The 24,292-nt window shown below is 37.7% G+C and overlaps 1 protein-coding gene across 2 annotated transcripts in view; it reads right to left on the bottom strand.

The window, feature by feature from the left end:
• MED27 (mediator complex subunit 27) overlaps positions 1 to 24,292 on the bottom strand; it is a 95,980-nt gene that overhangs the window by 57,127 nt on the left and 14,561 nt on the right. Inside the window, exons 1-2 of one of the 2 annotated variants that reach the window (XM_010570886.1) lie at positions 11,296 to 12,568; positions 1,299 to 1,429 (exon numbers count right to left, since the gene is read on the bottom strand). In XM_010570886.1, the coding sequence (XP_010569188.1) occupies positions 1,299 to 1,429; positions 11,296 to 11,499 (335 nt within the window). In that variant the 5' untranslated portion in view covers positions 11,500 to 12,568. Of the gene's footprint in view, positions 1 to 1,298; positions 1,430 to 11,295; positions 12,569 to 24,292 lie in introns of those variants that run through there. The other variant, XM_010570885.1, reaches the window with a different exon arrangement.

Genomic DNA, 24,292 nt, shown 5'->3' with positions numbered 1-24,292 from the left:
CAGACTTTTCTATGCAAAAATAGAAGCTAGCTCTTTCTCTCTCACTATACATATTTCTAGTAACTGGAGAAGCCATGATTAAAAAAAACAAAACAGAACACCAAAATATTTTAAGATATCTGAATAAAAACTGTGACAACTTGTATCACAGTACTCTAGATTATAGACTTCTTGGAGAAGTCCATTTTAAGCTCTGGATAAACCTGATATCCCAACAAAGGAAAAAAACTATTTAGCCAGTTTGTCACAACATACCCCCGATCTTTCACAGGTATAAGAGAAAGAACATCTGGTTTTCAAACCTGTAGTTCTGCTAGAGCTGCCCTTCTAACCATTCTTCATCATCTGACTTATCGGTAAAACAATAGAACATTTATGGATTCTTGAGTTAGCAGCCTTTTAAAGTTAATATACAAGGGCAAAGCTCTGTTGACTCTGATTTTTTTCTCATTTCATATAAGGAAAAAACTCTAAACTTCCTTAGATTCTTTCATCAACTTAGGCCTGTGGACTCTGGTGACAACAGGGTCTTTTATCATTACAACTATGAAGCTTTTAGTAGCATAGTGTTTATACATCAGGGACTCTTGTTCTGTGAAAAAAAGCAGGCAGTTTCCACAAACTACAAGGATGCTCAGTACAATGAATAATTGCTTAGCACTTCATTTTCTACATAATGATAATTTTCTTATATGTAACTAAATATTTTAAGCAGTTTATTAATTTATAAGCTTAGTTGTGGACATTTCTGTGTTTTTGGCATCAGTACACAGACTGCCTAAAGTGTTGATACTCTATGTCCTCAAACAGTTTCTAAGTGTCCTCGTAATTGCTTGTCACCTGTAAAAGAGGTTTAGATCCAATGCAAAATTAACATATGGTGAACAGATGGACTCAGAACAGACGTTTGTCGAGAAAGTACTCACACCAAAGACTTTTTGGCTTCAGCCTTTTAGGACCTTCAGAAAAGTCCTACTTGAAGCTCCAAGTCATACTAATCAGGGGAACATAATTCTTCAATGACAATCTCGTGTTGCAAAAACTTTTATGACCTGCTACAGAGAAGAATGCTTGCAACTTTTCTGTTGTCACAATGCCTCCATAAAAAGAAGAAACAAAATACTGTTTCCATAGGGTACCCCACCCATCCAACAAGAATAAGTCAACTTGTATGAAACAAAAATGCAAGCACAAAGCTGCTATTATGATGACTTAAAAGAATAAATAATTAAATAAAAAGTTAAAAAAAGCATCCGCCCCCCTCCCCTGCCAACTCTTCAACATATTCCATTACTTACTGCGGAGGTAAGACAAGAGTTGTCGGCTGGGCTTTTGGTCGGCGTTTTGCAGATACTCCCATCTGGTTGGCTGAACGTTTCAAAGACTGCTGATTCAAAAGGCCAGATGCTAGCCCGGCATGGTACTGCAACTGGATAATAAAAACCATATATATTAAAATACACTCCACTGCAGTACTCTATGTCAGACCTCTACTATCTGTACCACCTGATTCAAATTACAGTCAGTCAGCAAGTTAATGTATGGTATTTCATATATATATATATTGCTTGGATGGAAGACAATATGAACAACAGCATATTAAAAAAGTCTGCTGTGAAATAGGTATTACAAGGAAATTATGCTATAGGGCAAGTAAGATGATGAATCAAAGACTTCCTCTCAAGTCCTACCTCTCCTGAAACTTGGGCTTGCTTTTAAATGTTAAGACTGTTTCTCCTCTCAAGGGATCAAGCATTCTTACTTTTTGGAAGAAGAAAAGAGGAAGAAAGATGCAACCCTTTCACTATATAAACCAGCTTTTTAGAAATAACACATCTTTTTTTCTTAAACATAAAACCACAAAACATTCGCAAAGAAGTTTCTACCACTGTAAAGAAAAATCTAGCCTTTAAAATACCTGCTAGCACATCTCCATAGCTTTGCAGAAAGATTCACATTCAGTAGCTTTCTCCTCTAACCTTTTATTTTACCTGCCAATGAAAGACAAATTTATGAAGGACACAACATGAATCTGCAAGATTTTTAGTGCATTCCCACTGCTCACAGATTTAAGAACAGCTACAGTGCTGTGTCTGTCCTGAAACCAGCTTCAAGCGCAACAAGTTACAAGCTCACCTCTAAACACTTTCAATCTACATTTACATTTAGTCCTCCATTTTTGAAGAGAAGGGGCAGGAGAAAGATTCAGTGTCAGACAAATGCAATTTCCTTCATCATTCTAGTCCCCACACCAAGTGTTCATTAAATTGTCTAAAGATTTGTTCTGAAAAAGGCAAACTGTTTAACACATTAACAACTCTAACCCCATGGTCTGCATCTAAAAAAAAGGTTACAGAAAATAAAGTGGTCTTAGGCAAAGCTATTCTGCAGGGTACTGGCTGAAAATGAGGGAAGCAAAGCTTGGTAAAGTGATCTACTTGAAAACGACTATTAAAATGAGCGAAGCTATCCTGTGAGCCAATTTGACTCAAATGTCAATGCTCAGAGCATCCATAAGGCTTTTTAACAGGCTCCTGATTTACTTGGCTGCTTTGCCACGTAATCTCGGCCGTGGCACAACATGAAGACACATCGCATTCCTAATAGGAAGAGAACCATGCTCCACCAGGGAAGGCGGGGGGATTGTAATGCCCCGAGCACTCTGCTTAGACCAATGAATTTTGCTCAAATTTGTTTTTCTCTGACAGATTTCTGAAATGGGGGAGAAAAAAAAAAAGAAAAAAGAAAAGAAGAAATCAATGAGAGCAATGGACAGTACATGTTTGAAAGGCAATGTTTCAAAGTGTCAGGGGCTTAGTTTTCAATCTTCACTACCAGAATCTGCAGTGAGTGCAATATGCAGGGAATTAAAGGGAAAGACCGCTCTGGCAGAAGACCCCTCTGACTCCAGGAATACACTTGTTCCTGTTCTTCTTGCATCTTATTAAGAGCAGCCCTCCTTCAGCAATTATGTGCTGTTGACACCATTCACTTACGTTCACTGCGCAGAATGACACTGACAGGTATTTCAAGTAAATACCTCCATTTCTGAGCAAGTATCCAAATAATGGTAATGACAGGTGCTAATCATAGATGAATTTTAAATGCAACCTTTTAAAAACATTTCATAACCTCCTGGTTAATCTGACATTTAGTAGTCAGGCATAAAAAAAAAAGGAATTAAAAATAAATACATTCTAAAAACCAATTCTGTCCTTGAAGGCTGACTCCCAATGATTAAGCTATTTTTATTAATTATAAGTATTTCTTCATAATCTACCTTTGCTCCTAGGAATGCAGGTCCAACTGTCAAAATCTATAAGGGCCATTAAATATTTACAAAACTATCCTTATAATGGGAGAAAAGGTCAAAGTTAATAAAACTGACAGGCAGCTTCTGTCCTACTTGATTTATACATTATTAAAGTATCACATACTGTATTGCACAGAATGCATTCCTTTTTGGGGGCACAGGGGTGTTAACTGAAGAGACTGGGAAATTGTTTCTTAATCCTTTGTTCTGAGGAGCAGAAACAAGACCGAAAATAGTGCCAAATCAGTACCACTAGCATTAAAAGTATAGCAGGGAGATTCAGCAGTCCTGATAGATAATAAACATGCCATTCAGTTCCTTTCTCCTTTTGCAAAATAAATACCTTTGTCTGCCAGCATCGGCCATGACAGCAAATCTCAGCTAAAAAAATAGCAATCGCCTCAAAATTTTTGCTTATTAACAAGAGAACGCTGTTTCCAAACATCATCTCTTCACCTTAGGGAACACACATGAAACATATTGTCAGAGGATACTAGGAGTGCTAAAAGGCTCATACAGGGAAGCTGAGATGAGTTCATGGGACACAAACCCTTTGAGCGTTAACAAACACACAGAAACCATATTAGCTCAAGAAATCCCTGAGCCAGAGACTGCTGATAGCTGGAAGAACATTGGGGAGAACATTGTATACAGGCATATGCTTACAGCGACTGCTGGAGATGAGATATGGGGCGACATGATTCTTTGGTTTGAGTCAGCAGAGCTGTTGTGTCTTTCAGTTAGTGTCTACAGAGGGGTGCTCCATGCAACCCAACGCAGCCAAAAGTTGGGCACTTGTGGATGGTCACAACTGCCTTCTCTAAGTGTATTCCCAACGTCCTTCCACCTGCTTTCAAAAACCGTGCTCATTTAAACCAGCAGAATGGTAAACAGCAATAGCTTTATCCATAAAACATGTTAAATACTCACTGAACTTGAGTATTTGTGCAGCACTAGGTAGTACTGCAAATCATTTCTTTATCAGCCGCTTAGGAATTCCCTATCATTCAGAGGCTTTATTACAGCAAGCATCCACATCTTTCAGCTTTGGGGAATTCCAACTGGTTTATGTGAAGCTAAGCTCTTTACTTCCTAATGAAATATTCCTCTGTAAAATTTCAACAAGATTGATCTTTGTCCCCCAATACATGCAGATGAAACACAAAATCTATTTCAGAAAACTAAGAAATAAAAAACAACAACAAAAAAATCAATTTATAACACTTAGCAGCTAGGATATACACCAGTGCCAACCTGTGCAGTTTTATGATGAGTCTCATGATAGCTGATATTTTTCTTAAAACTGTGGTTCCAAGTAGATGTGTGAATTCCACATTTTAAAAATCAAGAGACTCTAGTTGTCAAGGATGTAGGAAAAGTACTGAAAATTAACACTTCAGTACATACAAAAGCTTTACCTGAAGGTAAATAAAAACAGAAGTTGGAGTATTTTTAAATTTCATTATTTTTGAGATTCATTATTTTTCTATGGTAATAGCAAGATGGCCTGTATTTTCTAGAAGAAATGTTTATCAGTGATGTTTTACAGGTGCCATAATTCACATTTTCACAGTGTTCCTGAGTATATGAAAACTACATTCATATATTAACGGCTCTCCATCTTCCTCACAAAGTGAAATACATCATAGCAGAGATAGCGCTTTGGAGTCAGTTTTCTCACAGCTGTAATTGTAAGGAGGGCAATTTCTTCATTCACGTAAGATGTCTTTGGCTTTCACATGAACTATTTAAACAGAGAAGGTGTATTAGAGAAATGCAGACTGGATTTATTTCCGAGAGCATTTTTTTTTTTTAGAAGTTAATCACATATCTTTTATTTATTCTACACCAGTGACTCTCTTCTCACAAGAAACAAGGCAACGCACCTCCTAAAACAATCAAAACAAACAAAAAAGAATCCCTCCATGCCCCTGAAAGATCACACTGTCTTCTGCAGATGATCTTTAAGGTTTGGAGCAGACAGAGACCTTCTGCTACAGCCAAACCACAGCCAAAGGGCTTAAACCAGAACAATGCAATAAGGTCCCTTCATTAAATAGAAATGTACTGACTGTATCGTGACTGATCATATTTTGGCCTATAGGATTACTTTATAGTGTATGTTATGAAACTACAAACACATACACAGAGCTAATTTAAAACTTTTAAAATTAAAGCTCCATCATTAGAATCATGCTGGGTCTAAAGGTCTTTAGCTTACATAATTCATGGGCTGGAAATTTTGCATGTGCTGACTGCTGACCAAACAAGTCATTACACTCCACTTACTGACAAGGCCATTTAACACTGCAAAAACCGGTTGGGTAGGAAGAAGGTAAGAATCAAGGGGGAAAACAAACAAACAAACAAACAAACAATCACTTGGAGCATTTACAATTGACCATGTCAACTCACAGTTGCACATTAAATTTACATATTACCATTATTTAAAGCTTTTTAAGCTTTAGGTTTTCTTTGAAAAGTGAAAGCAGAAAAATGACTTTTCTTTGTAACCACATTACTCTGTTGTGATGTTTCTTCCATTCTCATGGAAATACTTACTGACCACATACATAAACAAAAAAGCATTTTCTCAGATATAGGTAATATAAAAAAAAAGAGTTTATTTCCATTCCTCCAAGAAATGGAGTTTTACAGAAGTGGCTGACAGATACTTACCCATCACAGAATTTGAGTTCACTGTAATACTGGAGAACGCACACACATTTGCCTCCTTTTAAGATACACAGTACTTTGCCCCTCATCATTAAACTATTTCTCCCTTACAGCTAACAAGGGATTTGTCTACTATGATAAAACTCCAGTTGTTCTTTTGAAAAGAGCAATGAGCAAGCAAGCAAGCAGGACACTCCCACAGTTTCATCTCTGCAGACTTAAGTAGGCAAGAGAGAAATTACACTACCATAATTGGTATTTTTAAGCTTCTCTCAGATAATGAGGCCGGTTTGGAAATTCTCTTTTTCTCCAAACAATGTTTGATCATTTTAGGATAGCTGAATTCTTGACTTGGCCAAAACAGCATCAATAAACCAAAAGAGCAGCCTCCAATTCCTCTACTCATTGGTTTTCCCCTTGTGGAACTGGGTTGCAGGCTTTTTAATTAATAGGAAAGCTAGACATTGTGCCTTTGCTCTAGCTTACAATTTAATTAGAACACTTTGTTCTATTTTTTCAGAGCATTTATGCCCCCCAAACACTTTCCAGTTTACACGAATATTTAAGCAACAAATACCGATCCATGATGGGAAGAAAGGCTATCCCCATCCCATTCTTTTTTAAAATCCTTGTACAGAAGTTACTGTATCTTTTCCTAAACACCCTGATCCTACTAAACTGTGAAACTAATGAGCCACTCGCAGGCCACGGCTCTTATTTGCATTGCATTGAGATGCACAGTGCCATTGCCTCACCCTGGTCAATTATCCAGGAGATATGGAGCATTCTGAGGACATCTACCTGCACATGCAATCTTGGTTTTCCCTTAGGTCTCTCCTCCTCCCTCCCAAGGCTAGGGGGCTGAAGAACAAGTTTAGACTTTTTTTTTATATATATATACACACACACACACACATATATATATAAAAAGGTACAATAGTAGGAAATGGATTGACACATATCCCTGTTTCTTTTAACATTTTGTCTTCACTACATTTTTTATTCCATTGTCTTTGAATTCCTATTTTTGCTGAGTACTGTTTTAATTAGTTTCAGATTTCAGCCTTAAAGTGTGTTCTTTCCATACTTTTCTTTCAAAAACATTGAAGTTCGGCTGATGAATGACTGCATCAATGGTCCCTCACTCCAATAACTGCTTGCAATTCTTTGGCTTTTCACCATGCAGAGATAGCAAATCTGGCGCACTTTCTTCAAGGAATTGGTCAAAACTTCAGCATCTGCATCCTTGCTGCCAATAAAATTATCTGTGCTGTTCAAAGCCTCTGCAAAAGCCACTAATCCTCCTCCAAGTTTCGGGTTTGTTGTTTGGGTTTTTTTTAAGTATTGTGGAATCCATTGAATATTTACATCAGTGACATGTTCTTGCTTTTTGGATAATATCAACGCAAAGGGACACTACACAGCCAACAGGCTCTGAGGTTTAAAGAGATCTAGTATTTGAAATGGATAAAGAGGCAGAGTAATCATAATCTGGGGCTACACACTACTTTATTTACCTCTTCAGAATAACTGTATTTTATGCTTAAGAGGTTTATAAATACCTCCGGGTGCTCTGAAGGGCTTGAACATATATATTTCCTGAAAGATAACTAAATGAACTGGTATTTCATTGGATATGCAACTACAACCCAGACACGTAACAGAATCACAAAAAGCAGAGTAAAATTATTACATTGCGTTCTGCATCTAAATGACAAAACCATGTGCAGTAACAAACAGCAGTGTTTTCAAGTAACTCTGAGCTCAACGGTAGTAGTTGGTACGGAGGTTGTCCACTAATAGGCAAATGGTGTTAGTGTCGCTCTATGTGATATATTCACACTTGTGTGTTCACTTAATGGATTTCATTAAAGTCTAAAGACCCAAGAAGTGCACTTGATCAATATTTGACAGAAAATCCAAATTCCTTTTTGACAAAAGCATTATCTTTGCATAGGACAAATAATCTGTAGCAGGGAAAAGTCATCATTAAAACTCAAGACTGAATAAGGACACAATTAGTATCTTTCCTCAGTGCTGCTGTGCTCCCTTAAACAGCCACCAGAACTTTGAACTGAAGACACTGCTCTCACGCTAAAATTAATATTTTCTAAAGCCCTAGACTAAATCTTTGGTGTCAGGGGCTCAGGTGGCAGCTATGTCAGTATAAAGAATGGCCTGCTGCCTCTGTGACAGGGGATGCTCAGGTGCTTATATAAGAAATGTGGAGATACTTTAAAAATGAGTGGTAGAATAAAGGGCTGCAATCAGCTACAGAAACACTCTTCAAATTGTCTACCAGCATGCCATGATTTGCAGCACCGTGATTGGGCTTTACCACTACAGCAAACAAACTACTTTTCAGACAAATAAAGAAATGAATACTCTTCTTCAATAAAATGTCTCCAAGCTGCAAATCCAACTAGCCCAGTTGCACCATCAGACAAAGGGGAGAAAGACAGTCAAAGAACAGACAGGGAAATCCATTAGTGGATAAGCAATATAGCAGTAATGACCCCAGCTGGTACTTGGGGAAAAAAAAAATTTAGCTCCACAACTCATTAAATTTAATTATTTTAACTTCTGTTCAATGCCTTTCTTTAGCTTTGGTCACCTGCACAATAATTAAAATGCACAATATATTTTGGACTAGCAAATACCCATACTGAGTATCAGACAACAGCTATTAGCCTAGCCGTAGGTCTTTCTGCCAGCATACAGAAATCTGGCTTTACTCAGTCTCCCGTGGCCTCCCTGAAGGGGAAGCTGTACTCAAAGATCAGAACTCCAGCATACAGTTCATCCTGACGCAGGTATGCCATGGGCAGATGGATACACTTTGCCAAGGTATACCAGACATCACCGCTCTCTTCTACTAGAGGTGATCACACTACCATGCCAGCAGAAGGGGTTGCATGAATATGGTTTAAACTGAACTGAACTTGCCAAATTAGGAGAGAACTCTTCCTTAAATGGCTGCTTTTGCTAACATCCTCTTTCTTTACATCTAGCAGACATCCCAAAGCAATGCTGCTGGGAATGCTGACTTCCAGCCCACTAGCAAGGACAACCAATTAAAGCTTGAAGCAGGACAGTTAGATCTGGAACAGAATGTATGTGGCCTATTTCCCTATATGAACATTCCTACTACACCTTCAGAATATTCATGATCGGATTAATTTATACTCCTTTCAAGACACTATAAAGTGACCCACAGAAAGCACTCATACGCAAATAACAGCAACCGATACAGATCGCTTATAAGTGGTTAGAAGAGGTTTAAATTCTCATCCTCCCTTGTAACACAGATTTTTGCACAAACTCTAGAATCACCATAGGTGGCTGGAAGTTAGAAATCAGCTGCATTCTGGAGGATGAGTGTCAAAAAGAAACACATCATTTTCCCCCCTTTAAAACATATCACATTCAACACTGAATGGACATCTCTAGAATACCTGTTGGAAAAGATGACCGTAACCACTGTACTTGCAAGCAGAATGCTGAAATGTAATGGTCAACAAAACCTGAAACTTTGCTTCCCCCCCCCTCCCCCCAAGGCAATTAAAAAAAGAGCTTTTCTGCCCTTACTCAAGTTTTCTGTGTTCAAAAATTAACGATATATACCTGAATCCTGTCTTCAACCTCACACTGACTTTTGGGAGACAGAGCAATCCTGCTGTTACTTAGCAGGAGCGTGAGCTCTTCCTTCTCTAAGAAGTTTCACTGAAAATTTCCTCCAGCTAAAACAATATTATGCGTTAACTAAGAACTCTAAATTTAAACTCAATTGTATATATTTTTTTAAAACTCTTCAGAATAGCCACTTATGGCTTACAACATGGACTTTTGGGAACTTTATCTGAAACAGAACACCAGATTTAAGAAAAACTAGCTCTCTGCTTTTACGTAGGACATTTACATGAGAAGTTGGATAATCATGTACCCTTGTCATTTGTATACAAGGTAGAGAAATCATCTTACTCCATACTGCTAGAAACCAAAAAGTGTTTTACTATATCAGTTTGTGCAATGCACTATTGCTAATAGCAACATATGGCCAAACTTTATTTCCAAAAAAATAAATGAATCCCCTACCCTTAGTGATTTCTTAATGTCTCTACTTTTTAGATGACCAAGGTGTAATGCATGAAAATGCGAACTTTTGAAAAATCAGTTTAAAGGATATTTCAAGTTAGACATCCAAAAAATAGACATTTATAAAAGTCTTAGCCAAATTATTTCTGTAGACTTCAAAGAGTTAAATTATGAATGTTTTTAGGAATGAAAAAAGAATCTATCAGGTTTGATTGATAAAAGTGTAGCTTTTAACTAAGACTGAAAAAACTGAAGACTGGCAACATTTTTTTCCAGAATAATATGCTTCCTCTGCTTTTTTCAGCACAGTGCACATAAATCAAAGAAATGTTAAAGAGGCCCATACATCACAAGCTGGCATTTCCAAACTATTTACAAAATCTGTAATAGTCAAGAGGATGGAAAATATAGAAGTGTGACCAGCAAAGTTACTGAAAGTAAAAAAAGGTAGTTCTACCATCCCATCAGGGTTAATTAAGGTTGGAAAAAGCTCTCAATTGTAGAATTTAAAAATACTAAACCAAAATATCCTGATAATGCAGGGTTACGAAAAGGAAAGAAGACAGTATATCAACCAAAACAGAGAAAAGGTGGATTTGAGCAACGTGCTTGTTCCACGCACATGGTTCTGAAAACAGATAAAGCAAATGCCCTAATAAGGCTTGCAATACATACAGAAGGGCTGACTTTGCATCTGCAAAAAGACAGCCCCCAAAATATCAGTAACTCCAGTACTTAGCTGCGTATCCATCAAATTTTCACACCGCAACATCTAAGCATACAACAGACTTATACAGATGAGGTTTTCCTCACCAACTTTTACAAATGAGAATCTCATCTCCTCTTCTGAAAGGAAAGACATGGATTATGGAAAGTTTATCTGTCCATCTGTTGAAGATGTCACACTCTGACTAGAGAGTGCAAAAAGCACAGAGATGTTTTACAACCAAATCCAAAACTTACTGTAGTCTGAACTAGTGTAAAAGCCATATGCTTTGCAAAAACACCTCTTTTGCTACACATTTTTTTACCACAGCACAGAGTAACAGTTCGAAAGCTGCTGTAATCTTTATTTCTGAAAATAGATCACATATTCTTACTCTCATCTGCCACGCTCGGGTAAGATAACCGATCAGAAACCAGAAAAACAAGGGAATACTACACTGTGCAATGAAAGCTAAAAAAAGACACATTCCATTGCAAGAAGTTACCCGCAGTTTACAGGTAAAGCAGCAGCTCGGAGAGCCCAAGACCAGGAACAGGATGATGCGCCGAACAGAAGGGTTTGGTGGAATGGCACATAAAGCCGTCTTACAGTTTTCTCTGTCAGTGTTGAAGACTTCGAGTAGCAGTATGCCAGATGAAGCCAGGGGGACCTCAGAAATATCTTTAGGACTAAAACAAATGGAATACATTTCATATTATTTTCATGGGAGCTTATAATGATATTATAACTAACTCAATTACACCACAAGATTAATAGCCTTTAAAACGCTCCCAGTCATTCATTACAGGCCTAATTAAAACTCTCTTTTGGTGCTGAGCCAGCAAGAAATATGGAACTACTTGCTAACTAACCATATATAAGTATATATGGTATTATCTTTATCATGCTGTTTGTTTCCATGGCCACAATTCAGTAAGCAGTTTGGTTTGTTTTTTTTTAAAAATAGTATCAAAGGCAACAAGAAAAATGGACAAGATGCCACTTGAGAGGCTTCCACACCTGCAAACTCATCAGCTCACTACAGCTAACCAGTTTATTTCTAGTCTTGCTGCAACAGTTCAGGGCTTCTACAATAGCAGATGCCTTTCCTCCCACACATCAATTAATCTGCAAATGCACTCAGGTTGTAGAAATAATGAAGTGCTGAATGCTTTCCTATTGACAAGTTTTGCTGTCAGGAGGTGGATGCTGTAGGCGAGGTGCTAAAATGTGCTGCTGCTACATGCATGCCAAAGGAAAGACATGCCACGCCACATGAAACTTGGTCGACAGCTATCAGGGCACATCAATTATTTTATTTACCCCTCTCTCACTGGAACCAAAAGGAAGAAATCCTCTCCAAAAGCTTTTTATTGTATTTATCTAGGTATTTATAACACACCATTTACAGTGAGATCTGAGCTTTTGTGCTGACCCAAGAAACTTTTCATATTCGAGAAGAAGAGTAGTGTTTTTTCATGTATTGTTATATATGCTAAAAAAGTTACATTAAAATAGTTAAGGTTACAAATGAAGAATTCAATAACTAGGAAATCCTTGAATTCATATTGCCTGCGCAATCTAAATCAGTCTGTGCTAAGGATGCAGACTGATTATGTGCTTTTTCCCCAAGGACCTCAAATTACCAGTCTGCAGGATTGCATGGATGAAGAGGCAGTTATTCAGCACCCATTTTCATGCACAGAATGTTATTTACAGTATTTCACACAATGCCCACACTTATTTTCTCAGATGTCTTCTATGATATTTTCCTGCTTTATCTTGCTTCTTTACAAATACTGTTAGATATACCTTCACAGTTCTTATTCCACTCATGCTGGGTGTGGATCTGAGGAATTTTTAAGAACATTAAATGTTTTTACTACTTACTATATTTGTAGTAGACTTCCTATAGATAACAACTGCAGTCAGGTGCTCAGCAAATCTTCAAAGGAGCCTGAAAAGGCTTTAAGCCAAGTCATGGCAAGGTTGGAATCTCTACCCCCACTTCTATCACTTGAAATAAAGGATTAGTCAGTAGCAGTTCACCATTACTTTCTGTCTTGATCAGCCACTAATTGGAAGTGAAGCAGATCTTGCCAGCTATTATCTGAAAATAAGTTAAAAAATGAGATTCTTAACTTTCAAATTCTATTCTACGCTCTGGAGGACAGCATGTTCTCATGGATACAGACCCTTCTCATTTTGTGTCCTCAAATTAGAAGCCATATAGCTAGTGAGCACAGAACAGACACACACAAAAAAAAAAAAAAAAAAAAAAAAAGTGTTATATTATGGTTAAGAGCCTGGATGGTTGGAGCAGATCCTTTCCACAAGTTTCCTAGGAAATATTAAGTCATTCTAAAAGAACCTTTGTGAACATTTAGTCTTGCCTCTTACCTAATTCAAGTTACTTTGTGTTTATAATTTAGCAAACATAGTTAGAAAAAACAGAATATGCATGTGCTCACCTTTCAAGTCTTCCAAGGAAGGTGAATCCCATACTATTCCTCTCCAGCTCTTCCAGTGCTTAATTACCACAAGTGTTTAAACCACACACCTCAGCTGTAGTCTGAATTTGTTATACTTCTATTTTCAATTACTGATTTTTTTTTTTTTTCTTTGCTTGCTATAATGAAGATCCCTCTTATCCACTTTTTCCCCCTCAATAAAGATGTTGGTACAAAGCAAGTGAGTCATCCATTATCTTTTCTTTCATGAGTGAAATAAATTGAACTTGTTTGATCATACAGAAGGAGCATAGGAATCCAAATGCTTTTGATCAGTTCTCATGTCTCTCAACTAGAAAACCTCAAATTAACAGGCACCTAGACAAATGGTAACTAAGTAGTTTTACAATTAAAATAATGCTTAAAACCATTTTCAAGTGTTAATAACTGAAAATATTACTAGTACAGGTACTAACAGGTAAAGAAACTTGTTGTTAAAAATAGATGATTTTCTGCTTTTTTAAAATGCGATTTTCAGGCTGACCTTGTCCCCTTTAAATTTTTATAGCATCTTCAGTTCCAATTTGAGATTTTCATACAGGGTAGGCAAACCTTCTTATGTTCTATATTAAATGCAAGACACCTTCTTGGCATGATGTGCAATATTAATAATATAACTACCAATTTCAGGAGCAGCAATGTAGCATCAACACACGCATACCTACATGAATAGAAATTTAACCATATATATCACAGAAATCTTTAATACATCACAGGAAAAAAAGCAGGTCTAAGACAGCTCAAACACAATTTGAGATTTCCTCTTTTGCCATACAAACACATGACCTTGTCATGCTTCACAAGGTAACACCAACGTAGCTGATGCAAGAAAACATATGCTTCTCTTTACTAGACTCAAAACAGGAATAGAGGGGAAAGAATGATACTCGGGGCCAAACCCAGGTTTCTGAAGACTAGACTGGCAGCTGTTGCTGTATTCAGCACAAAATGTCCCCACTCACGCAAGCTCTACAGTACTCCTATCACTAATTGCCACAACAGAATTTGAAAAATACTTTTTGGAATTACATACACTACAGATTCTTTATTTAGCTAGGAATGTGCACTGATGTTATCAGAAGAGTTTTCAAACTTTGAGACTGAGCCATTTTTAAGTTGCTGTGGGACACAGTTAAAGCCACAGGAAAACCTAAATGATTAATTTTTATGGATTTCAAAGGAGACTGACACACATTTGACTTTCCATGCATCGGCTGTCTTGCAGGGCACTCTTCAATAACCCAATTACCACTTAAATGTCTACCATCTAACCCACAGACACTTCAGCTTCTCATCTAAACCTGGACATACCTTATTTCTCTATCTTGATAATCACTAAGAAAATCTTACTGAATCAAAAAACAGCAGTTCATCAGTAGCCCAGTTTAAGGCACCAAGTAAACAGACATTCCTCTCACTGCTTTGTGGACTTCATTATTAATGAAGTAAAAATTGCAGACATCAATCTATTGCTTCAGGTGGCCATCATAAGAAAAATAAATAGAAAGTTAATGTGGCTGGCCACAGTGGCTTATCTGGCATATTTACTGGAAGGTAAATTAAGAGCACTAATGACCACAGTGCTACAAGCAAGGTAACAATATTGGATTGGAATAGAAAATTCTTCTATACAGCTTCATCTGACAAAGTGCTGTGCTTCCTCCCTCAAACTGTAAGACAAACTTCTGTGATTGTTCCAACTACTTCACCCTTCCCTGCTGAAGGCCACGCTGTCTACAAGCCCCAAGGATATACTGGTCAAAACAAATGGACAGTACTGGCTGCCCTCTCTTTTACTGAATGTTTCCCATTAAAAAGAAAAGGGGAAAAAAAAAAAAAAAGAGAGAGGGGAAAATAAAAAACACCAAAGGCAGTGGCACCACAATATTACTTAGACTCTTGAAAAAAGCTGGAGGAGGCTCTGAGGAGGTTCTCCTTCCCCACACCTCTATCACCCAGCTGAGGGTGCCCCAGAAGGGAGCCCACAGCGAACAGCAGAACTGCCCCACGGCACGGCACGCTGCAGCGGAGGTTGCACAACGCTCCTCGCTGCCGTACCTCACAGTCTGACTGAAATAGCAGCAGCAGCTTACCAGGCTTCAGATGCTACGGAGACTCAAAGCCTTCAGCTAGATTTGAGCTGTCTGACATTGTATCTGAAATACGCAGAAGGAAGAAATGTTTTTCTTGCTGTTCAGTTCATTTTATGGTATGTTATCAAAACCACCCCTCTATCCTCGGCTGGAAAACTCCAAAAAGTCCATCTGACTTCGGGGAACGACACCCGCTTCCCTACACACAGTTTCCGTTGTACCAAAATTTCAGTACCACCCTACCGTAAACGGGTATCCACCTCATCTTATCAAATGCCTCCCATAAAATCATAACACATCCAATATATGTGGTCTGCCACCCTCCAAAACTTGCCAGTCCTGAACAGCTACAAAATGCTGTACCCTATATTCTCACTCGATACTACCTTTCTCACCTTAAAAACCAAAGGATCCCCTTCTCCTCCAACAGTTTTGATCTGCCCAGACGCAAACACCTTATGAAGCTAAGCATGCCACGGTGCCCATCGCTGCAGCTACCGTGGGCACAGAACATCAGAGAACTATTGAAAGCGACTAGTTTAGCCTGAACAGTGAATTCAGAATGTAAAATACATATTATACATATAAGAAAAAAAACCCAAAAGCAAACCTGCATCTTTTTGATCTTAAAGATAGACAAGGAAACTACATTTAAAAAAATACACAATTGTTACATTACGATTAGGTTTTGAAACAGACACAAGCTGATGAATTCAGCATTAAGTTTTCCAAAAGTATCCTTAACTCTTCAGCAGTGCACATACTTACATAGCCAAAAAGGATCTTTCTGTATGAGATCAAACTGCCAGCAGTATGACAAACTGGTGTGCATTTAAGGAAACTGGGGCGGTGGGGGAGCAAAATACTGCTTTTCGCAAACCATGATTTTTTAACTTGTTTCTATCACTTCTCCAGCTACAAAATCTTTTGTAAATGAGGAAAGTACCTACCTACCTCCCAAAGTTTATTTTATCAAGCCAATAATTCAGCATGCGAATGACCAACAATTCACTCAACTACAGTTCTTCCCCCGAGGCATTAAAAAAAGAAAAAAAAAAAAAGAGCAAGGAAAACTTATAAATGGTGCTGAAAGAGCTGAACACTTGCTGCTGGCACACTAAACAAACAGGAACAATTGCAAGCCACAGAGCAATTAGTAATTTATACTACTGAGCCTAATGCTTGGACAGTAAGAAAAACAGATGGCTCTGCAATATGGAGACGGGCTCCATGAAAAGCAATCCGCACAGGGATGCTGCAATAACATAGTAGCAATAGTTTGCCTGGTTATTGCAACAGCCATAGCAAACTGAATTGCATCATTTCAGGGTATAAAACAAACCAAAAGTAAACAAGATTAAAACAAAATAGAACTTATTACAGTTAGCTTATATTCCTTGACAAAGTATGGTCTAGTTTGAGGGTTTTTTGGACAGTCCTGCATAGTTCTGTGCAAATAAATGAGCCTAATCTACCCGGCACTAGCAGTGTTCCTCTTCCTGTCCCGTCCCCCTCCCAGTAATTCTGCATCATACTGAACGGCTATGAACGTCAGCTGTTTAGTTCTACTTTTAGCTCTGCTTTAAATAAAAGTGTGTTGAGTGCACGCTGCATAATGACGGCTCAAAACCATGGAGATGGTACAGACTGCAATTGGGCAGCATTACCAAGGTGGGGGGGTGGTGGTATTTTTTGGTTTGGTTTTTTTTTGTTGTTTTTTTTCTCTCTCTTTCTGGCAGACTTATTTGATTTGTGGAAAAAAACCAAAATTTGCCAAGGGAAGTTTCCAACTACATGCTGGAGCAGAGAAGCAGCTGGCTGGTTTCAAATAGAAGTCCTGTTTCAGACCTTAAGGACATTCTCAGAGGCAATGGACTCACAGTGCACATGCACACATAAACACATGAAAAACAGGTGAAGGACTTCTTGACAAATGTGTAAGGAGCTCAAACTATTTGTTTTCCTTAAGTATTACATTTCAATGCCATCGTGATTAAGCAATGTATCAATCATGCAAGACTTTTAATAATCTAAAAATCTAATTGCAACTTTTCTGAAAGGCCAAATAATTATAAACAATTTGACCACAGGAACCTCTTAAAAATATATATATATGCTCTCTATCAGAGCACAGATGAAAACCTAGGTTTAAAGCCAAGCATAAGATTCTTCTTCCTCTGCAACTTTCCTACAATAAACCAGGTTGTTTAAAGGGCAAGGTCAGTAGCTGGAGTTAACAGAGGAAGCATCATCACGCCCTGCACACCATGACAGGCGATGCTATTCAGCTGCAGATTATGCTGACATATTCTGTTTTAGCAACAAGACTATTTTAATTTAAAAAAAAAATAATCCATTAAAACAAGTGTTTCACTTTAGAATATGTCTACTATTTTTCTTAACTCAAAACTCACTGACACAATTGCTGATGCTGGTATAAGGCAGTGGAAATCGAAGGCCTCAGCACGCAGTTTTACAATATAGTTTAGAGCCAGGGAACTTTTGCCAAAGCATCAGCTCCCCGCGCCTCTGTGAAAATTTTTCCACATCCAAACTTTCCATAGTTTAGGAATTTGATTAAAGCAATCTCCAGGTATTGTTTACTCAGTAACATTAGCTATCGGTGTTTCCTGAAATCCAAATGTTTCCCTATGAGGGGGCAACAACTTCTAGAATAAAAATTCCAACACAAATCCTCTTGAAGATGAGAAAAGTGTAATTTGTTATGAGTAAACACACCAACATATACATGTTGTTACAGATTACAACTGGAGTTCAAAAACAAAAAAGGCAGAATAAATTGGTGTGAAGCATTTCCAAAGTGCAGGGATAGTGCACTGTCTGAACACTGATGAAAGGCGTAAGCTCAGCAGTGTTATGAAAGACATCAGCATTAAAACACAACTGACTGCAATTGTGTTTAGTTTGTAAAAGAAACATGAAAGCACAAGTTTGTTACCACTCTCAGTGAGCAACCAAATATTATTGTTCTTTAAAGTAATAATAAAGTAAGAAATTAAAGCAAGCTAATTTTCAGGAAAATGCGTTCAAAATACATTTCTCTTCTTCTGCTTCTTAAGCTTGAGGAGTACATTGTACAACAAGAATTAGAACAGAATCTGTATGTATATTCACAGCATTTTGCCTGACACGGCTGCTGCTACTGGTATTGCTCCTCTCAAGAAAGCAAACTATTAAGATTGATTAAATACTTACTTTGCTTAAATACACTCGATAATAAAGGGATTTTTCTTCCCCTTTCTAATGGGTGTTTTACCTTGGCAACTGAAGGATCCTATATTAAACTGGTTTCATTCAAAACAGCAATCCGCTGCTACAATTATCGAACTGAAGAAAGGAGGGATGCTAGAGCCCTATGACTTGAAGGGAAAACAAGAAGAGAAAAAGGCATAAAGTTCGCATGACATTGTAATAACACTACTGACAGGTTTTTTTTACCTTGCAAAGAGCCTTCCACACAGAAGCATTCTTTTATAACCTGACAATTCCCTGTAGCCAGGAAACTTCACAAACATATCATGTATTCTTGTTTTTAACCTCTTTGAAGTCCCTGCAAAAACATCTTTCTAACCTACTGATCAGGATGACACACAACTGCATACATGAAAAGAACAATCACATTTCCAGTACCCTACATGAACTACTACTGCACTTCAGAAAATTCATTGTTTCCATAAGTGCCCTTTTAATGAAGACAGACATCATCAAGGGTTAAAAAAAAAATATTTAAGCAACTTGCAAGAAAACAAAAACCAAATCAGTCAGTCAAGGCACTGTTTGACTTCATCAGCCACCAGGAAAATCACAAAGGATTTGCTGCTACTCTGATTTGATCATGCAAGCCTCTGAAAACTTTGCCTAGTCCATTATTTATTTTAAAAAAAAAATTCTTTCCATATTTACCGTAAGTGTAGTGAACATGAGACATTAGTTTTCCAGACTTCACATTGTGGCTGACAAAGCAAAATGCATATTGAAGTTAGAAGGCCATCAAAGCAAGAATCTCTGAAAAAGGCCACCTTAAATAAATGCACAATAAATGTCTCCTCAGTCCACTCAAGCAGAGTCTTCAGCCACTGCTGTATGTCAGCGTCTATTTTAAAAGCAGGTCATGGATGCTTACAGAAAAGCTACACACCCTTGATTTCTATACATCTGGGAATTACTACATTTTGCAAGTTAGCACATATGAAAATGCACTAAGGACAGTACTCTCTGAGTTAATTTAGACTCTGGGAGTTCTACTACAAATAACCTTTGTAAAACAGTTAACATTCCCTACAATAGATTTCACTGGGGAAAGTGACTCTTAAAAGAGTCATCTTTCCGTGTATTGTTAATGCAACAAAACCCTTACTATAGCATGACCATCATCAAGTATGCATTTACTAGCCACACAAAATCATAAAGTTACTTTGAAATTTCTTTGAAGATTAGCTGAAAGCATTTGCAACGCAGTATTCTCTGATTCAGGAACAGTTCCCGTGCCATTAAAGTCTGTTCCATTTTAAACATTTTCTCCTCTCTTGCTCTATGGAAGATCCACACAGAAGGACAGCAAGCTTATCAGTACAGGAAAAGAACAAAACTTAACAGTGAACAAGGCCTATCAAATTAATATAGCAATAATATGGTTCATGAGGGAAAAATCTTGAAGAATAATGTGTTTTGGTTTATCAAATTAAATCTTTTTCCCCCATCAACCCTTTTTCTTTTCAGGACTCCTTTTGGTTTGTGGCAGGGAAAATGAGTTGTATCTGAGCAGGTGAATGTTCTATGGCCCTGCTGCTTTTAGTTCATGCAACCTGCTATAGCGAAGCAGTTGTCTCAGTTGGGTTCTTGCAAAAAATTAACAGGAAATTTATTCACCTCTGTATACAGATATGGTTGCCTCTTAGATGGAAATATGACTTTGAAACACCATATTTATAAAACATAATATTCCAAAGCTGCTTGGTGTCTATGGACATCTGTGTAATACCAAGCTGCTGCATAAAACACTACTAATGAGATGTTCTTTTGATTCCCCACAATCAAAGGTCTCCACCCATTAAGAAGGTTACGCCAACTCTCTCTTTCATCTCTGCTGCACTTTGAACAGACAATAACATCCTTCGGATGCATCAACTCTAGCAACTGAATGGATCATCTAACGAGACAGCTAGACAGCAGCTTTCCTCACAGCCTTCCCCTGAAAAAGAGATTTGTTCCTTCCATTTCTGTAGAGTCTAGTGGACTCCTCCCCTCTGCTTCAGGTCTTCCAGAGGGAATGTATTGGCTTGGAGGAAATACAACTAACTAGCTTCCTCATCGACAGGAGAAAGCAAGCACATTGACTTGTGCCCTTTATGTATTGATGCTCTAGCTGAGTAAATTAAGATGTACAGGGGAAAAGCAAAGAGCACCAGAAGTGGGTATACAACCCAGAAAAGCATAGTAGCAATTTTATATCTTCAATCTTCCTGAAATGTGATTACAGTTGACCTTTAAATCTAGTAGATCAACCAATCAATTCTGCTGGAACAAGCCTGTATGTGTGATCTAAGAGCATACCCATACTTAAAAAACTTCCAACTGCTGCCTGGCGTAGTCATTTTATTTTGCTGTAAAAGTTACCAAGATTTGTCTCAATTGATTTTACTTGCAAGAAAAACACATCAAAACTGCAGCATCAGCAGACACTAAAGGTCTTAGCTTCTTGCAGGATGAATGCAATATCAATAGTTATTAGGATGTATTCATACAAAGTACACAAGAGGGATGGAAAGAAGATGCTAGTAATCTCACTTAATCCTAACGCAACCCCAAGTCAGGTTCTTTAGACTGTGGGAAAAAAAAAAATGCAAGGAAAACTAGAAAACACTCCAAAGTATTTGCCAGGCAAAACGTTGCATTTGGAACTGAAAACATATTTAACGGCTCTTTAAGTAGTAAAGCTCTCATGTCATGTTAGATGTTAGTTTTATTTCAGCTGATAAATTGTGCTTTAACAAAAGAACCCAAAAGAGGCTTCAGGATGGTATTTGTCCATAGTGGGCTCAGAAGCAAGATCAGCAACCAGCAGTGATCCCACTCGTATGCAGCATCTCTCTCAGATTTCTCAAAGTACTCACTCCATAGCACAATCCTCATTTTATAGACGGGAAAACAAAGACATGCATAACAAAGTGATTTGTGAAACCTCATCCATGCAAGCTAAGGACAGATGAAAGAAGAGGATGTACAGCTCCAGAGTCCTCCAGTCCCATTATAAACTTGGCAACACTGCCACTCCTGAAACCTTCACCCTCCCCATCAGAAATGTTTTGAAATGTCCACACACAGTATCATCACACACTTGGGTTCACATGGTCAACTAGATAGCAAGTTCTTCTATGCAGAAAGTAATTAACTCCACTCCATATTACATGCTAGGGTGTCCAAAAGAACCAGAGAATTGGAAAGAAAAGGTTAGCTTTTGCTTTATCAGGGACAAGAGAGCTTACAGACTTGATCAGTTCTGTGATCTATGAAATTTCTACAAACAGCTTTGGAAGAGGCACCAAGCAGTGCAGCCAACCCAAAGGAAAAAAAAAAAAAAAAGAAAAAAAAAAGATGGCACTGAGCAAACTGAAAATGCTACATTGAAAATTCTGAAAATACAAGATTTGACTCCAGAGTAAAACTGAACCATAAGGCAAGCCAGAGAACTTGTTAAGTCTGAGTGCAGAGACAACTGCAGAGAAAACTCTAAATAGAACCCAACTGAAAGCATATGGGTAGAGCAGAGAACATTAGAATAAAAATCTAACTAATGGTAAAACACACAGTGATGTTTTTTTCTTAAAAGTCATGTAGGAAGAGAAACATATATCCAACCTCATTGAGAGATAACCTTGGGGGGAGGAGGAAGCTATTATCTTTTTAACTGCAGCTTATTTGACACAAAAGTGACATTTTCTCTGAATGAAGAATTCTTTTAACATAAAGAAAAGCCAACTTCTGAAATAAGATAGAGCCCAGTAACACTGCAGTAGTTGAGAATGTCATGATTTCCATCAAAAAACTGTTTTGCAGGGATTAGGAACAGCTGTTTCAAACTGAATTAGACTAAAACTGGAAACAAGCTGTCAAGACCCAAAAAATATATTTTATACATAAAAGAACGTATTTGATTCAGCTGTTTTATCATGGTGGTCAGCCAAAAGAGAGAAATAAAGTAACATTCTGAGATTCCAGACGTTGTCGCAAAGACTCTCTGATTTCCAACACTCTTTATGTAGATTTATTCCTTTCAGCATTTGGAATAGGAAAAATGTCAAACAGCTCATATCACAGATTCTTGAATATTTTCAAACCATGGGCAGCTTAAAACAGTTTAAAGACACCTGAGGACTCTTTCTGCTCTAGTCCACATTCTCTACATCTTCTGGAGCAGTAACAGGATGTTGCGAAAAGGAAAATATACTCAATTGCTGTTGACATGAAAAGATTAAAATAATTCACTTTAACCCACCACTTGTGAGTAACAGTACATGCATACAGCTCCTTTTTGTGCATGTTTGCAGATCATAGGAGGCTTTTAGTGGGTATTTTAAACATCGATTTCCACAGGAATTGAGGTTTCATATAATGAGAAGTAAATACATCTATTTTAGCATATACTGTAAAATGTCACATCTAGATATAATTCCTTTGTATCTAATGGCCCGTGCAGTATACAGAGCATCTCTTATACTATGCCACTGCCAGTTACAGAAGCTTAGAGACTCCAAATACAGCCACCAAATTAATCAAGACTGGTGCTGGTTTTGACTAGAACATCAAAGATCCCTGTGATTTTATTATATGCTCCAAGATGAAGCCATTATACTCTGCTTTCCAACCAAATCTAAAGTAATCTTGAAAATATCCTTAGCATTTCAACATGGTCATTACTTTTCATAATAATGATATATACTAATTCTACCCAATAAGTATATTAGTTATTACTGTCAGCTTATCAGTATATGTACTTTTGAAGAAGAGGTATCTGGGAACAAGCCAGTTCATGAGCATATAAAAAAATGCATGCTCCAAGAAATGCATTTTTAACTCAGTAAGACACCAGGCAAGTGCGCAACTCTCGTCACGTGTCAGTTCACCTTTCAGATTACTCGCATGGTCTAGCTTTAGGCATTTAACTTAGGTACTTATGTTCTCAGCAAACTCAGCTGAGCACCATAGCATGATTGAATGCTTCACACTAAGCCAAGAACCTTACAAAAGAGCACAAGAAGACAACTGATGCTCAGAATACATAAACTTCTGATCTTTCTGTGAAAAGATCAAGAATGTCAAAGACTAGCACCTGGTAGAATCAATCACCTTTCATTAAATCTTCTGTTATTAATTCAGAGGACATCTTTTTCTAGGTATACTGCAACTGAACAAATGTCAGTGGCTAAAAGATTTTATTCGTGTTTTGTTTCTTGTGCACATGGAAGCCTTACATTCAGGTATTGAAAATTAGATAAAATGAACTGCTATACATGCTTGGGCTAATCTTGTATTGGCAGAAAAAGTGATAGCATGTACCGATAAGTCATCTTTATCTCCAGAACTTCAGATTTTACAGCTCTAATAGATTTAAATGCTGGCTCATACCAAGAAGATGTACCAACAACAAATGGAGTTAGGAGTGAAGTAGCTCCGAGTAAAATGTTCATATTCTTGTCCCTACGCTACAAGCCCCAAACCTACCCAACCGTGGCACTACTCAAACTGCTAGGAGAGCCAAGATATAATTCTACAACTACTGAACAAGCCTGACAGTCAGCCATAAAGTTATATAGGCTACAACTCTTAGTACTATGTTTAGAATATTTTTCTTTCCCATTTCCACCCCCCCATGATGCCA

The sequence above is a fragment of the Haliaeetus leucocephalus genome, unplaced genomic scaffold, assembly GCF_000737465.1.
Source record: "Haliaeetus leucocephalus isolate CR32 unplaced genomic scaffold, Haliaeetus_leucocephalus-4.0 Scaffold306, whole genome shotgun sequence".
Taxonomy (NCBI): Eukaryota; Metazoa; Chordata; class Aves; order Accipitriformes; family Accipitridae; genus Haliaeetus; species Haliaeetus leucocephalus.
The sequence above is the reverse complement of the archived record's forward strand: the minus strand, read 5'-3'. Positions and strand labels throughout refer to the sequence as shown.